The following is a 17,593-nucleotide window of genomic DNA, read 5'->3' as shown; positions in this document are numbered from 1 at the left end:
AGGGCTCTCACCATTTATGGCCAGGGCGTAAGTTTATAGTTTTAAAAAGGATGTCTGCTTACCCAAATTAATCTCTTTAATCAGGGGTGGGTGATGCCCATATAAGGCCTGAGAGATCATTTGGTCTGGCCCTGCTATGTCATTAGGGATGAGTTAATTAAATGTTTGACCAAATAATAGCAGGCTGATTTTTAAGTTGATAATAAAAATTTGTTTTTATTGATTTCAGAGAGGAAGGGAGAGGGAGAGAGTGATAGAAACATTAATGATGAGAGAGAATCATTGATTGGCTGCCTCCTGCACCTCCCACACTGGGGATTGAGCCTGCAACCCAGGCTTGTGCCCTGACCGGGAATCCAACTGGGAATTGAAGCGTGACTTCCTGGTTCATAGGTTGACACTCTACCACTGAGCCATGCTGGCCAGGTTAAGTTGATAATTTTGTATGGCCTGTAAATGATGTTATAAATATCCAAATGGCCCTTGGCAGAAAAAAGGTTCTCCACCCCTGTCTTAAATGGTAGCATTTTAAGCAGCATAATAAAGTGAAAAAAATTTAGGCAGTTAAGAAAAGACTTGGGATAGGCAGACCATATTGTTGATAGGCTAGCTTGCCTGAGGATTGACTTAACAAGTTTTTGATTTTTCATAGCATCTTTTATTTCACAAGTCACAAATTCTCTTGATGGTTCCCATTTAGTGGTATTGGAGTTCTGATAGTTGGAGGGTAGTGGACAGCAACTATTTGTATGCTGTGGTCATTTTTAAGTTGAATTTCCGTATGAACAAATAAATTTACAAAGGAGTGAAAGCAGCCAGCATTGGTTGCTATTGTGGTAGAAGGGAATTTCAATGTCCATCAGCATGTTCTTTGTGCTTTTTGTGGTGCTTTAGTGCAATGTGGGTACACAAGGACAAGAGCTAAAATGGTATGAATTCAGCTAGTAAATTCTCTGGGGAAAAAAAAAAAGAGAGCAACACATGCCTTGAGAAGCTAGTTTTAGTGTTCATTATGAGGCAAATGTAACAGTTCATGATCTCTGTGCTAGAACAAGCTTCCAGAGCAGTCTACCTATAGCAACATTTTAACTTTGAGAAGCTGCTGTGTAGATAAGTAAATGAAAATGATGGAGTACAATAAACACTGAACTTTTAGACTAGCATTTAAGAAGTATAATAATATAGCACAGTATAATTGGACATGGTATAAAAATACTAGGGAAGCATTGACAATCTCAGGTTTTCTGACAAATGGAAGTGCATGAATCTTGAAATTATTCACTGAATTTGTGCTAATTTTGTCCAATGGTTTGTATTTAATTATCCTATATAATAAAGAGATAATATGCAAATTGACCCTCACACCCTCACAAGATGGCGCCTACAACCAGGCTGGCAGGGGGGTTAGTGAGGGACTTCCAAACAACTGAACAAACAGGCTGCGTGGGGCGACCAGGCCGGCAGAGGCGTTAGTGAGGGACGGCCAAACGCCTGAACAGTAGGCTGTGTGGGGCGACCAGGCCAGCAGGGGGGTTAGTGAGGGTCGACCAAATGACTGAATAAGCAGGCTGCGTGGGGTGACTAGCTGGCAGGGGGATTAGTGAGGGACGACAAAACGACGGAACAAGCAGGCTCTGGGGCGACCAGGCCGGCAGGGGGGTTAGTGAGGGACGATAAAACGACAGAACAGCAGGCTGTGTGGGGTGACCAGGCTGGCAGGGGGGTTAGTGAGGGATGATAAAACGACTGAACAGCAGGCTGTGTGGGGTGACCAGGCCGGCGGTGGGGGGCAGGGGGCAGTTGGGGGCAACCAGGCCAGCAGGGGAGCAGTTGGTCCTTTTTCATATCCTCAAGGGTCTCGCTAAATTTAGGCTGGCAGGGGGGGCAGTTGGGGGCAATCAGGCCAGCATGTAGAGGCAGTGAGGGGTGATCAGGCCGGCGGGTGGGAGGGGGCAGTTAGGGGCGACCAGGCTGGCAGCAGGTGAGTGATTAGGAGCCAGCAGTCCAGGATTGTGAGAGGGATGTCCGGGATTGGAGAGGGTGCAGGCTGGGCTGAGGGGGACCCCCCCCTCCCCCATGCATGAATTTCATGCACCCGGCCTCTAGTCTAACATAAAGTTAGTTATTGGGCTATGTGAACTTCTTCCCTTTGTTGACCTTAAAAATAAATGGGTTTATTCAGGAACAGAAGAGACTTGCAATTTGGGACAAGTGTGCTATAGCAAAAGCCACAGGCAAATGCAACAAACAGCGGAAAGTTATTTTATGGAGAAAAAAGGAGAAATTGAGAGGGGTTGTTTTGAAAGTCCATTAAAGAAAAGCAATAAATCAGGAAGATGACAGTTCAAGGACATGAAGATTTTAGTTGGCAGAGTTGCTGTGGTAATTAATTTTTTAAAAAATTTATCTTTATTGTTGAAAGTATTACAGATGTGCCCCTTTCTCCCACACCCCATACCAGCCGTGGGCAAACTACGGCCCGCGGGCCGGATCCAGCCCGTTCGGCTGTTCTATCCGGCCTGCGGAGCCGAAAGAGCGGAGGGTTCTCTTGCTCTCCCCTCCGCTCCTTTACTTTGAATTTATATTAGTTCACACAAACACTCCATTCATGCTTTTGTTCCGGCCCTCCGGTCCAGTTTAAGAACCCATTGTGGCCCTCGAGTCAAAAAGTTTGCCCACCCCTGTTATAGACCCTCCTACACCCCGCTCGCCCCTCCGAGGGCCTACTACACTATAGTCTGTGTTCATAGGTTATGCGTATATGCATATATGCATATAGTTCTTTGGTTAATCTCTTCCCACTGCCCCACCCCGGTAATCGATTTCTTATAGGAGATGCAATGTGCAATGTACGTGTTTTCCTGTTGGGTCTATAATCTATTATTCCTGTTGAAGATTTCTTTTTGTTGTTATTTGTTTTTGTTAATCCTCACCCAAGGATATTTTTCCATTGATTTTTCAGAGAGAGTGGAAAGGGGGGGTGGGGAGAGAGAAATATCAACGTGAGAGAGATACATCGATTGGTTGCCTCCCGCACGTGCCATGTGCCCTGACCGGCACTGGGGATGGAGCCTGCAACTGAGGTACATGCCCTTGACCTGAATTGAACCCGGGACCCTTCAGTTCGTAGGTCGACACTCTATCCACTGAGCCAAACTGGCTAGGGCTCTTTTTTTAAAAAAAAAGTTTTTATTGATTTGAGAGAGAGAGAGAAACATTCATCTGCTGCCTCCTGCACGCCTCCCCCCCCCCCCCCCCCGCCCCCACTGGGGAGCAAACCAGTAACCTGGGCATATGCCATGGCTGGAATCCAACCAGTGCATGGGACAACACTAAACCAACTGAGCCACTCTGAGCAGGGCTGGTGAAGATTTCTTTTGTTGGTGTCTGTAATAGATAATTCTTCCTGTAATTGACATGGAGTGGTATGTGTGAGAGTTCTCCCTTCTGGCCTCCCAATTCCACTTTAGTGCAGTTTCTCTTTATTAATTTTTATACCCTTAAAAAGTTGCATTTGTTTTTGGGATTTCATTTCTGTAAAGTGTGTTTTCTGATGAGAATGTAAATTTGTACGTACTAGAACCTGAGACCTTTTGGTTTAGCTTGATTGAGAACTTAAAAGGTAACTAGCATGAGGCCCTAGCCAGTTTGGCTCAGTGGATAGATTGTCAGCCTGTGGACTGAAGGGTCCCAGGTTCGATTCCAGTTGCAGGCTCCTGGCCCTGGTCGGGGTGCATGCAGGAGACAACTAGTTGATGTGTCTCTCTTACATTGATGTTTCTCTCTCTCTCTGTCTCTACTCCCTTCCACTCTCTCTAAAAATCAGTGGAATCCACCATGGTGTGGCCCAAGGGTTAAGCATCAACCCAGGAACCAAAAGATCACTGGTTTGATTCCTGGTCAGGGCACATGCCCAGGTTGTGGGCTCGATCCCCAGTAGGGGGCATGCAGAAGGTAGCCGATCGATGATTCTCTCTCATCACTGATGTTTCTCTCCTTCTCCTTTCCTCTCTGAAATCAATACAAATATATTTTAAAAAAATGAAATAAAAACCAATGGAAAAATATCAAGTGGGGATTAAAAAAAAAAAAAAAGAGCCCTAGCCAGTTTGGCTCAGTGGATAGAGCGTTGGCCTGCAGACTGAAGGGTTCCTAGTTTGATTCCAGTCTAGGGCACATGCCAGTGTTGTGGGCTCAATCCCTAGTAGGGGTCATGCAGGAGGCAGTGGATCAATGATTCTCTCTCATCATTGATGTATCTATATTTCTCGCCCTCTCCCTTCCTCTCTGAAATCAACTAAAAAATATAGCATGAGAAAAGTGAGAACTGGGCCAATTCATTGAGTTGTGTTTTTTTTTAAATTGAATTTTAGAGAGAGAGGAAGGGGGAGAGAGAAACACTGATGTGAAACACAGATTGGCTGTCTCCTGCACGACCACAATTGGGAATTGAGCCGCCAGGCATGTGCCCTGACTCAGAATTGAACTGACAACTTTTCCATGCATTGGACGATGCCCAGCCAACTGAGCCACACCGGCCAGGGATCATGTGTTTAAAGTTTGCAAGATTGAAAAGGTAGCAGAGACAACCATAGAGATTAAGACCACATGGAAAAGGGTATATTTGTTCCTGTACCTATTTTAGGGTGGAGAGGGAGGAGGAAGGTCTAATACTTAACAGAAAGGTGGGTATTTGGTGTGTTGTCAAGAAAAAGGAGGCAACTGATCCACTATCCACATCATGCAAAGACATGGCATGGTCAAGTACCACCAAGGGATCTCCCTAGATTGCATAGACCTGTGTAGCTGGAGGGAATGGGATAGAGGTGAGATGAGAGCATAGGGATATGAAATTGGAGCAGTAAATAATGACCAATTCTTGGATGTAGCTCAAGAGAGATGAAAACTTTTCCAGCCAGCAATGCAGAATTATTGAACAGGGGAGACAATTAAGTTTACATTATTTTCCAGTGTAGGAGGTATATCAAAGCGAATACAGCCAAGAGTGGAGAGATGAGATAGTTCTTCTAAGAGATGTTGAAAACTTGAACCAAGACTATAGCAATGGGCATAGAAAGGACAGAATGGATAGGATTAGATGGAAACTATAGGATTTGTTGTTTGATTGATGGGATGTTTGCAGTTGAAGGAGAAAAAAAGAGTTGAAGTAAGTTTCTCATATTTAGCAATATATTTAGCTCCTTTAAAAGGACAAAAACATTCCTGGTCCTCAAGTAATCATATATCTGAACCACGTCCAGCACAGCCAGGGGTGAACCTGAGGAGGGGCAGTGAAGGATTAAAGAAGACAGACAAGAGAAGACAGTTGGGACCAGGTGGATCACTGCCTGGATGAAGAAACAGTGACCCAGCCTGTAAGCTGAAGCTTTATTTTATAGTCAGATCACACAAAGCAAAACAAGGGGAGTGGTCAACATATTTACAATGTTCTTGTGAGTTTCAAATCTATTTCGTTACTCAAGCCTTGTTTTGGCAGCACTTGCTGCACCTCTCACAGCCCATTAGCTACCTAGGAACAGGGGAGGACTATATGGTCAAGCGTAATTGTGCTAGGAGGGCTTTGCCCTCCAAGCTGCAACCTGTATGTGGCTCTGCCACAGGTCAGTCCGAGGCTTGACCCTATAGCCGCTCCCTACATATACCCATATCTAAGGCAAATACCAAATAAAAGGCAATTCTGTATTTGTCCAGTTCCCCAAGAAGATTTTTTTGGCCAACACAAATATGTCATTTTTTAGAGATTTAAGTGAAATGGTCAGATGCTTTATTTGTAATATGTTTTGTTTTGTTTTGTATCACATGAGGATATTTTTTTCATTGTTTTTCAGAGAGAGTGGAAGATATGGAGAGGGGGGAGAGAGAGGGAGAGAGAGAGAGAGAGAGCGAGAGAGCAAGAGCAAGAGAGAGAGAGAGAGAGAGAGAGAGAGAGAGAGAGAAACATTGATGTGAAAGAGACATATTGACTAGTTGCCCTAACTGCCCAACCGCCAGACTTGGGGTGGGGAGTGAACCTGCAACCCAGGTATGTGCCCTTGACTGAGAATTGAACGTGAGTCCCTTCGGTGCTGGGGGGGATGGAGTGCAATGCTCTAATCATTGAGCCATGCCAGCTAGGGCTATAATATGTTTAATTAACATCCTATATAATTAAAGGGTAATATGCAAATTGGCCAGATGGCAGAACGACTGGTTGCTATGACCACACTGACCACCAGGGGGCAGACGCTTAATGCAGGAGGTGCCCCTAGCCCGTAGGCCCCAATCGCCCGATAGGAACAGGGAACTGGGAAGTGGGGGGTGGGGCTGGTGAGCGGGTGGGAACAGCCAACCTCTCAGTCCTCCCCCCACCCCCACCCCCACCTGCAGGCTCTGATTGCCCAATGGTGAACGGGGAACCGGGGGTGGGTGGCAGCGGGGCCGGGGCCTGGTGCTGCAGCCAGGGAAGATGGCCCTGATCGCTGGTCAGGCCTAGGGACCGTACCCATGCACAAATTTTGTGCACTGGGCCTCTGGTTAAAACATGATATTGTATATTAATGCTTTTTTCCATTCATGTTTCATGAAATAATTTTGTTCATTCACATCATAGGAATATGTCTTTGTCAGCTATCAGACAAAGCTATGTCATCTGACAGTTTTTTGGAGCATATGATTTTCACTTTCCATTGAGAATAAGCACTTTTAAAATTTGTACATGGTGCTCTCATTGGAAATTTTATCTTACCTCCATTTATCCTCTGTATCCATTTGCAGTGTGTGATTTCTGTAGGGTAACCATATTGCTTTATAAATGAAATTTAAAATATGAATATATGTACACAGTATAAAATTCAAAGGATATATAGAAGAGTTGTTTTGGCTGAAGCCTGGCCCTTCCCTGGTGTAATAACTGGTGAGCTGAGTACTGTGAGGTAGTGCTAAGTCAGTTTATTAGACATTGATCACATGCAAGCAAACTTGCTAAATGTTGGGGATACCAAGGCAAAAAACTAGTCCCAGTGTTTAAGAAGCTTTTCTTTTGGAGGAGCCAGAAAATAAACCAACATTTACTGCTTAGTAGTATATCCATGTATATTAATTATACCAGGGCCTGGTGCCCGTGCACCAGTGGGGGTCCCTCGGCCTGGCCTGCGGGGATCGGGCCGAAACTGGCTCTCTGACATCCCCCGAGGGGTCCCAGATTGTGAGAGGGCAGTTCTCGGGTGACGCACCCCAGAATCTGGCTCCCTCCTGAGAACTGCAGCTGCCAAGTCACTGCAGCTCAGCAGCTCCTGCATTGAGTGTCTGCCCCCTGGTGGTCAGTGCACGTCATAGTTACCAGTCAGACGGTCATTTAGGCTTTTATATATATAGATTATAGAGAGTGTCAGAGGGTTAGGAGTGAGGAGGTAGTGTAGAGAATGCTTAGCACACAAATTGACACAGTAACACTTAGGGAGATTGTTGAGCATACATGAACCAGATGAAGTAGGAGAGAGGGGGGTATGAGGAGAATAAGGATATTCCAAGCATGTATTTTAGTATACTAAATTGTGTAGGATTTGGAAGAGGAGAGGCAAAGATAGCTGAGACCTGATCACAAAGGTTTTCCAGATTATAAGGACTTTGTAGATGTCAGAAAATCATTAAAGAATTTAAATTGGGGTATGATACAATCAGACTTGTATTTTGGAACACAACCTCAGCAGACAGGTGGAAGATAAAATGATGATTAGTTAGAAGCCTATTGTGGTAATTCAAGTAAGAAGTATTAAGGGGTTGCTTTAAGGCCTTAGAGATATTTAAAAAAGAAAAAGAAACAAAGCCTCAGAGATAGTAGTAGAGAAAACATATGAGAGATATATTAAGAGTAGAACCAGCACTTCTTCTGGCAGTAGGGCTAAACTAGAGAGATAGCATGGATAACTCTCCTGTTGAGAAAAAAAATCCTGGAAAAAAATGTGTATTTTAAAAAATCTTAGAGAATGTATCATTGATCTGGCAAGAAAGTAAGGAATACACAGAGACTAAAAAATGTAAATGGGAATGCAGATGTTAGCTAGATTTAAAGCAAGCCTTCATCCTGATGGAATCTGCCCAAACTGATTGGCATTGACCTCTTTTGATAGTGTGTTAAGGCATATGAAACAGGAAACAGCTTGTGGCTTTCCTAAGGAGAGGAGTGTGAAAGAAGACCACTGCTCCTTTATGAAGTTGAGACTTTATTGTTTCAACCTGGGTAGCTGGAGAGTGGCAGGAGATAGCTTCACTGAGAATTTATAACAATGGTCCCTACAGGGTCACATTTCCCATGTTGTCTTGTAAAATTTCAAGTCAAGAATGTATTTGAAGTGCCCACAGGTGCCTTACAAAATCTATCAAATCATATTCTCTTAGGAGGAATGGAACCTTCAAACCAGGCTTCAAAAATTTGCAGGTTAAAATTCCAAAGCACATGAGATCTCAGCAAAAAAAATAAAATAAAATAAAATCACAAAATGTACAAAGACCATGGGACAGTAAGCAAGAGCCAGCAGAAATAAGACAGTGACCCCTAGAGACTGCAGAAAGTTTATATTTTGTCCAGTAAGTTTAATTAATATTGACACATGAGTATGAAGTAAGGCTCTCTGAGACACAACCAAGCAGATTAGGAAAAAATAAAAAACAGAACTTCTAATTATAAAAAATTAACTGAAATTAAAAGTTCAAAGAACAGATAAAAAACAGCTCACAAAACAGATTAGCACAGCCTGGAGTGAAGAGTTGTAACATATATTTGCTTGGCCAGCATGGCTCAGTGGTTGAGTGTCCACCTATGAACTGGGAAGTCCCAGTTTGATTCCCAATTGTGGGCTCAATTCCCAGTGTGGGGTGTGCAGGAGGCAGCCAATCAATGATTCTCTCTCATAATTGATGTTTCTATCTCTCTCTCCCTCTCCCTTCCTCTCTGAAAGAAATAAGTAAAATAATCCTATATAATAAAAGCCTAATATGCTAAGTGTCCGGTGTAATATGCTAATGATATGCTAAGGCCGCTCAATCACTTGTTACGATGTGCACTGACCACCAAGTGGCAGACAGTTGACCAGTCGACCAGTTGCTGTGACGTGCACTGACCATCAGGGGGCAGATGCTCCGACCGGTAGGTTAGCTTGCTGCTGGGGTCCGGCGGATCGGGACTGAGCGAGATGGGCTGGACACGCCCTGAAGCCCTCCTACGATCCCTTCCTGGCTGGCCAACCTCCCACGTCCCTCCCCAGCCCTGATTGTGCACCTGTGGGGTCCCTCAGCTTGGCCTGTGCCCTCTCACAATATGGGACCCCTCTGGGGATGTTGGAGAGCTGGTTTCAGCCCAATGGTGGAATGACCCGTTGCTATGACGCGCACTCACCACCAGGGGGCAGACACTCAACGTAGCAGCTGCCCCTTAGTGGTCAGTGCGCTCCCACAGAGGGAGCTCCACTCAGCCAGAAGCCGGGCTCACGGCTGTCGAGTGCAGCGGCAGTGGCACGAGCCTCTCCCACCTCTGCGGCAGCGCTAAGGATGTTCGATTGCTGGCTTAGGGCCTAAGCCATCAGTTGGACATCCCCTGAGGGCTCCCGGACTGCCAGAGGGCACAGGTTGGGCTGAGGGGATGCCCCTCCCCCACCCCCCGCAAGTTCATGAATTTCATGCACCGGGCTGCTAGTTATTAAATAAAAGTGGCTGAGAATTTTTCAGAATTGATAAAAAATAACACTTCTTATATATCGTGGAAGTCCAGTGAATCCCAAGGAGGAGAAATAAAATAAGCCCTGACAAATTGGAGTGAAAATGCAGAAGACCAAAGACAGAGCTTAAAAGCAACTGGAGAGAAACAACAGATTACTATACAAATGTTTTTCTTTAGCAACTGATTTCCCAGAAGCACAACAGAAGCCAGAGGACATTGGAATGCTGTCTTCAATGTACTGAGAGAAAATAGCTGCCAGCCTTAAGAAAATAGAACATGTATTCAGTAAAACTGTCTTTCAGAAATGACAGCAAAATAAAGACATTGTCAGACCCTCTCCTCCCCCTGCACACACAACCAGCAGACCTCACTGAAGTAGATTTAAGGGACAGCATTCAGGTAGAAGGAAAGTCATGCCAATGGAAAGCCTGAGGAGCTTTTTTTTCCCTTTTAAATATATTTTTATTGATTTCAGAGAGAAAGGGAGAAGGAGAGAGAGAGAAACATCAAAGATGAGAGAGAATCATTGATTGGCTGCCTCCTGCACATCCCACCCTGGGAACTGAGCCCGCAACCAGGCACATGCCCCAAGCTGGAATTGAACTGTGACCTCCTGGTTCATAGGTCAATGCTCAACCACTGAGCCGCACTGACCGGGCCCTGTGATGCTTTTTAATGACTACAATATGTTTTATCAAATAAACTAGAGGCCCAGTGCATGAAATTTGTGCATGGGGCGGGGGGGGGGCGGGTGTCCCTCAGCCCAGCCTGCACCCTCTCCAATCTGAAACCCCTCGGTGGGATCGGGCCTAAACGGGCAGTTGGACATCCCTCTCACAATCCAGGACTGCTGGCTCCCAACTGCTCTCCTGCCTGCCTTCCTGATTGCCCCTAACCGCTTCTGCCTGCCAACCTGATCACCCCCTAACCACTCCCCTGCCAGCCTGATTGATGCCTAACTGCCCTCCCCTGCAGGCCTGGTCCCCCCCAACTGCCCTCCCCTGCAGGCCTGGTCTCCCCCAACTGCTCTCCCCTGCAGGCCTGGGTCCCCCCCCAATTGCCCTCCCCTACAGGCCTGGTCACCCCCAACTGCTCTCCCCTGCAGGCCTGGGTCCCTCCCAACTGCCTTTCCCTGCAGGCCTGGTTGCCCCCAACTTCCCTCCTCTGCCGGCTTGGTCACCCCTAACTGCCCTCCCTTGCAGGCTTGATCGCCCCCAACTGCCCTCCCCTGCTGGCCTGATCGCCCACAACTGCCCTCCCTTGCAGGCCTGGTCCCTCCCAACTGCCCTCCCTTGCTGGCCATCTTGTGGTGGCCATCTTGTGTCCACATGGGGGCAGGATCTTTGACCACATGTGGGCAGCCATCTTGTGTGTTGGAGTGATGGTCAATCTGCATATTACTCTTATTAGATAGGATTCTATAAATCAGACTCTACTATTGGATATTTATGTTGTTTCCATTTTTTCATATTAACTGAAGTTATACTGGATATGTTTATGCATGTATTATGTAGAGTAAATAATAGAGAATACATCTTTTTACTAGAAACCCAAATTACTGGGTCATAAAAAGGAATGAGTATTTTTATGTTTCTTGATACATATTGTAAAATTATTTTTCTAATTTATATTCCATCTGGAAGACTATGCTGGCTTTACAAATGTGTGTGATAGGGCCAGTTTTAAATGATGAAGATTTCTTACCAGGTTTTGACTTAGTAATATCTTCAACAAAAATGTTCTCTCTCACTACTCTCCCACTGTTATGAAAAATGCTTCCTTTTTAATAGAAGTGAAATATTGTTGGCTGGAGCGACTTACTTACATCAAAAGTTTGTGCTTTTGATTCCTGGTCAGGGCATAAACCCAGGTTGTGGGTTTGATCTCTGGTCAAGGTGCATATGGGAGGCAACTGATTGATGTTTCTCTCTCCCTTCCTCTAACATCAATAAAAACTTACCCTCAGGTGAGGATTAAAAAAAAAAAAAAAAAAAAAAAAAAAAGAAAGAAAGAAAGAAATACTAACTGAAATGTATTCTTTAATTTTCCAATTTTCTGGAATGTAGTCTTTGATTTTTCTTTATCTTTTTCAGTTTATTAACAAATATATAGTCAATCCATTTAAAGAAATGTCAGGTAAATACTTTAGTTTTTGTTTTTATTATGAAGGAAAGCTTTTAATGCTGCTACTTTTCTTTTTTTGTTAATCCTCACACAAGCATATTTGTCTATATTGATTTTTTAGAGTAGAAAGGAGGAGGAGACATAGAAACAAATCGATGTGAGAGAGACACATTGACTGGTTGTCTCCAGCACGTGCTTCAACCAGGGCCGGCAACTGAGGTACATGCCCTTGACCAGGAATCGAAGCCAAGACCCTACAGTCCATGGGACAGCACTCTAACCACTGAGCCAAACCGGCTAGGGCTACTTTCTTTTCTACTTCTGTATATGCCACACTATAGCAACAGTGTAGAAATTTGTTTATTTTATTTTATAATTATTACTTTAAGATTATGTTTATTAAAGCTGGGGACAGTGAAACAGGGAAGGGCTTAAGATAGAATAAGCAACAGGAGAGAGCCTAGGTGGGGCTGCTTTGGCTCACTGGAAAGTTAGAGAAAAGGGCCTTGGATACACGTTCAGGGAGTTAGCCCAGCTTGAGCTGCCGCTGCCCATTTGCTCCCCTGGTTGCAAGTCTTGTGGCGACCCTTAGAGTTTGGGGAATGCACACCTGTGGGGATGAAGAGGGGGAAGGGAAAGGCACAGGCGTGCTCCTGAGAGGGAGAATGTGCCAACAGTGTAGAAGTTTAAACAGGGTTTTTTAAAGACATTCGTGTTTTTTTAAAATATGTTTTCATTGATTTTTAGAGAGAGAGGAAGAGAGAGGGATAGAGAGATAGAAACATCTATGGAAGAGAGATATTGATTGACTGCCTCCTGCACACACCTTACTGGGGATCAAGCCTACACCTGAGCATGTGTCCTAACCGGGAATTGAACCAGGGAACTCTTGGTTCATGGGTTCAACCACTGAACCACACCAACTGGGCTAAGTCATTCATTCTTAAAGGGAAAATGTACTGTTTTGGGGAATTCTGTATTCTAAGAACTGAATATAAAAAGGTGTCTTTTTTTTTTTTAACCTTTAACCTTTCTGCTATTTCAGGTGCAAGTGAAAGTGTAGGGAAACATATGCTTGAAGCCTGCAACAATAATCTGGAGATGGCAGTCACAATGTTTTTGGATGGTGGTGGAATCGCTGAAGAGCCCAGTACCAGTTCAGCAAGTGTCTCCACTGTTAGACCACACACAGAGTATGAATTTATTATTTCTTGTTAGGAGCATCCCCCTGCCTATATTGAGTAGCTGCATTTTTATCAGGTTAATTCTCAGTATTTGAAAAAAAATTATAGTTGAGAGCATCTGAAAAAGTGTCAAATAGAAATTTTTTACACTTTAAATTCTCAAAAGCACTGTTATGTCTTATCTATTATTTAATCCTCAAAAGAATCCTGTAGGATGGCATTATTACCCATGTTTTACAGCTGAGGAAACAGAGGCATAGCTATTTTCCCAAGTTACACACACAGCATTTAAGTAGCAGATATGGAAGTAAAACCCAATAAAGTTGAGATTTCCCAATTCTGGATTTTCTTACATTGTCCTAGGAAAGTTTTGAGCTGCCATGAAAAAATTTTGAAAAATAATTCTAGTCTTTTATACCTTAAATAGTTACATGTTATTAGAAGCACCTACAGTATATGGAACCATACTATATAGAGAATAGTCATAAATGTGAAGTAGATTTGTTATTTTTTGCCCTTTACATTTGATACCAATGAGAGTTTGAAATGAATACCTTTTGGGCAAAATTCCAACAATCTTTGGAAAATATTAGAAATGAATGTTACTCAAAGGAAAAATGTTTGATTTAAAAAAACACACACATTTAAAAGATCTTAAGTAAGACTTTACTACTCATACTCCTTTATAATTCAGTGTTTATAAGATGAGATACAAAGTAGAGGAATCTCCTTAAATAGGGATAGGCAGAAGACATGGATTTTATTTTTACCAAATTAGACATAAATTTAAGAGGCCAAATAACATTCAGGGCATTCTTGCCTCTTTTATTGATATAGTTCCAGGTTCCAGAGTAATATCGTTTCCACATGAAGCATGAACTTTAGAGATCATTATTAATATTTTATAAAGTTCTTTTCTCTCTCAATGTTGGCCATATAGTTCAGGTGTGATATCCCATTCTCTCTCAACTTAGCGTGTAAATCAATATGAAAACATTATTTATTTTATAGAAACTTGGGTAATGGTTATTCACAGCAGATTTGGGAACTAACTTAATTGTGTTTAAAAATAGTTTTGATAAGTGAATGTTTTTCCCTACTGAATTACATTATAATTTGACTTAGATTATTTGTATTGCTAATTGGTTAACATTTGATAGTGACTCCTAATTCCTAAACTGTAATTTTCACTGTTTACAGTTCACCTTATTCTGTTCCATTCTTCCATCTTGTTAGGTAGTTAACAATTTGGAACAGATACCCTCAAATATGTAATAATCAAGTATTTCTGTATAGGGACTACTACTGATTGAAATAATTATATATATATAAAAGTGAGGTATGCTAATAATGGAAAGATTTATTTAGGTAGAAGATGTTTTTTAAATTATTAGTTTTCTTAAGATAATGACCTATTTCTCTTTGATGGAAGAGGATTAATAGAGCTTCCTCTTACAGACACATTGTTCCTATCTTCAGATCAATGAAATTCTATGTGCAAGCAGTGAATGATATCTAGTAGGAAAAAGTATTAACATAATTTTGAATTATCCTTTATTCTTCAGTCATTTGGCTTATTGCATATTTCTTTGTCTAGTTATTTGATTACAGGATTTTAGTTCTTGTTGACAAATGAATATACATACCTTATTTTTATAAAGTATGTTTTGGATTTTCAACTCTCACATATCAAAAAACAGGGCCTTCAGTTCAGCTATTATTATTAGACACACCTGAATGAAAAACATAGGGCCTAGCTTAAATTAACATTTATTGTAAACAGGAAGATAATAAATTTGGAACTTACTATTTGCTATGAAAATTAATCAGCAGAATTGAGTATTTGGGTTAAAACTATAAAACTGATATTTAAAGGAACATACACCATTGTAACAGTATATCAACAGTATTTTTTTACTGGAAGAGGTAGATCATTAGTAAACCCTCTAGAGGTAAACTTTGAAGAGTTTATAGGCTTTTATAAGAGGAGTAATTACTTTTTCTGTATTGTGTATAGTAGGGTCTACTTAATAAATAATTCAGGGCAATACCTATGTTGGCCATCTTCATAACTAGCATAAAATTCAAATTCACTGCATGTTTGTTTAAGCTTATTTTATTATATCTGTGTAATTTAATTACTTATTTTATATGGTAGTAATAATGCTTTTATTAAGCCAATGTTTTTCAATTAAATTTTTTTTAATTCCTTCTCTTTTTTTGTGGAAAGAATTTAGGGTAGAGAACTTGAGAGGAAAGGGGAAATACTTTTTATTTTTGTTTGTTCTCTTCCTTTGTAAATTATTTGAGATATCTGTGCCATGTACTATATTCCAATTGATCTCTATATGGAAACCATCTAACAATCATTTATCACTGTGGTTCCTAAAATTCACTAAGATTGGTATTCATTTTACTTGTTAATTTGAATGCATTCACAATAGTTACAGTGGAAACAGGTAGCAAAAAAATTTTCATTTTTATATTTTTCCACTTTTTTTAATAGAGAAGAAGTTCGTGCCCCAATTCCTCAAAAGCAGGAAATATTGGTAGAACCAGAACCTTTGTTTGGTGGTAAGTTTCCCTTTTTTCCTTAGTTTTGTTTGACTTTGTTGTTGTTTCTAGGATTTTAATGAAGCAATCAAGAGATGTGAAGGCTTGCTCAGGTTGTTACTTCAAGTATAGAGTCAATTCTTATCTTGTAATTCTGTACTCTTCTCAGGAAAGTTGTACAATTGATCTTTCCAAGGAGTGAACCAGATTAAAATGTTGATATTTGTTATAGGAAGCCAAAAGGAGTAAAATTAGTAAAAAGAACTGTGCCTTATAATGGAAACCAGTCAATCTCTCATTAAAGATTCCAATTATTTTTATGTTCTGGATACCTACCTGACTCTCATAATCTTACTGTCTTGATATGCCTTACATTCACTCTTTCTTAATTTCTAGACAAGCTATTCCTATTTTGAACAAAGAAGAAATGATACCATATCCATGTAAAAAAAATTATATCTATCTGGGTGCAAAGAAAATATGGTAGAAAATAGGATGTTTAATCAGATTTAAAGAAAATTTATAGTTTTAGTTTCATAAACACTTATTTACCTTCTGTGTGCCAAATATTGTAGACATTAAAAGGTATATTAAAAAATTGAAGATAAAGTAATCTAGTTGGGTGGACAAATGCATAGAAATCTATATAGTACATACTGAGGACAGTAATGCAGAGAAATAGGCCCATGAAAAGTTTTATAGGTAAACTAGACTAAAGGAGAAAAAAATAGTAAGACAGGGATGAAGAAAAGCATATAAACCATATATTTTTAAAAATTGAATTTATTGGGGTGACATTGGTTAATAAAATTAAAGGTTTCAGGGGTACAGTTCTATAATACATCATCTGTATATTGTATTGTGTGTTTACCACCCCAAGTCAAGTCTCTTTCTATCACCACTTATCCCCCCTTTACCCTCTCCTATCTCTCCCCATCATCTGTCTAATGAGGGTTGTTTGTTTGTTTGTTTGTTTGTTTGTTTTACTTAATCCTTTTTTACTTAAACCTTTTTCACCCAGTCCCTTCTTCCCTCCCCTCTATAGTTGTCAGTCTGTTCTCTGTATCTATGAGTCTGTTTCTATTTTGTTTGTTAGTTTTATATAAACCATATCTTTTTTTATTTTAATGTTTTTCTTTGATTTTAGAGGGAGAGGAAGGGAGAGGGCAAGAGAGAAACATCAGTGTGAGAGAGAAACATCCATTGATTTGTTGCCTCCTGCACGCCCCTCACTGGGAATTGAGTGAGCATCCTGGGTATGTGCCCTGACCTGGAATCCATCCTGCGGCCTTTCGGTGCATGGGATGATGCCCAACCACCTGGGCCATACAGGCCAGGGCCATATCTTTTGATTTGAAAAAGCACCTTAGTTGAAAGTTGTTTTTTTAAAGATTGATCTTTAACTTTGGAGTTTACTGTAGTAAGAAATAAAATAATACACTGTTTCAATTCAGAAATAGAGATGGAAGGAAGAAAATGATAAGATCTGAATATTGAAGTATAATATTTGCTTTCTGTGTTGTTTGATTTAGCCATTGTGTTGTTAATATACCAGAATAATAATTTTTAAAAATATAAATGTTATGAATAGATTTTTAGAGCCAAGGAGTAATACCTTGGAAGTTTTATCTTTTCTTTATTGCAAGGAAGAAGGCGAGATCTTTGGAGAAAGACAACAGGAAATAGATTTTGTGCTGTTAGTTGAACAGAGGCAAAAGAGTTCCCATTTGAAATCTCACTTTTCTCCTTTTACTTCTGGTTTGATATACATTAGGAAGGGGATGAGAATGACTTTATACAGTTAGGAATTCAGTCTAAACTGTTACTATTGGACCTTATTATAACTTAAGGAAGGTCTTTGGAGAATTACTTGTTTTTAGGACAGTATTAAAGTGTGATTTTTAAAAATATATATTTTTTATTGATTTCATAGAGGACCTTAGGGAGAGAGAGATAGAAACATCAATGATGAGAGATTATCATCCTTCTGCATGTCCCCCACTGGGGATCAAGCCCA

General features: G+C 41.2%; 1 protein-coding gene across 1 annotated transcript in view; it reads left to right on the top strand.

Annotated features, from left to right (window-relative positions):
- The window catches only part of UBXN7 (UBX domain protein 7), a 75,422-nt gene that overhangs the window by 24,161 nt on the left and 33,668 nt on the right, over positions 1 to 17,593 (top strand). Inside the window, exons 2-3 of the mRNA XM_080656666.1 lie at positions 12,885 to 13,032; positions 15,530 to 15,597. Of these exons, the coding sequence (XP_080512792.1) occupies positions 12,885 to 13,032; positions 15,530 to 15,597 (216 nt within the window). The remainder of the gene's footprint in view (positions 1 to 12,884; positions 13,033 to 15,529; positions 15,598 to 17,593) is intronic.

This window comes from Plecotus auritus (genome assembly GCF_963455305.1).
Source record: "Plecotus auritus genome assembly, chromosome: 2".
Classification (NCBI taxonomy): domain Eukaryota; kingdom Metazoa; phylum Chordata; class Mammalia; order Chiroptera; family Vespertilionidae; genus Plecotus; species Plecotus auritus.
This window is presented reverse-complemented; position numbering and strand designations above follow the sequence as displayed.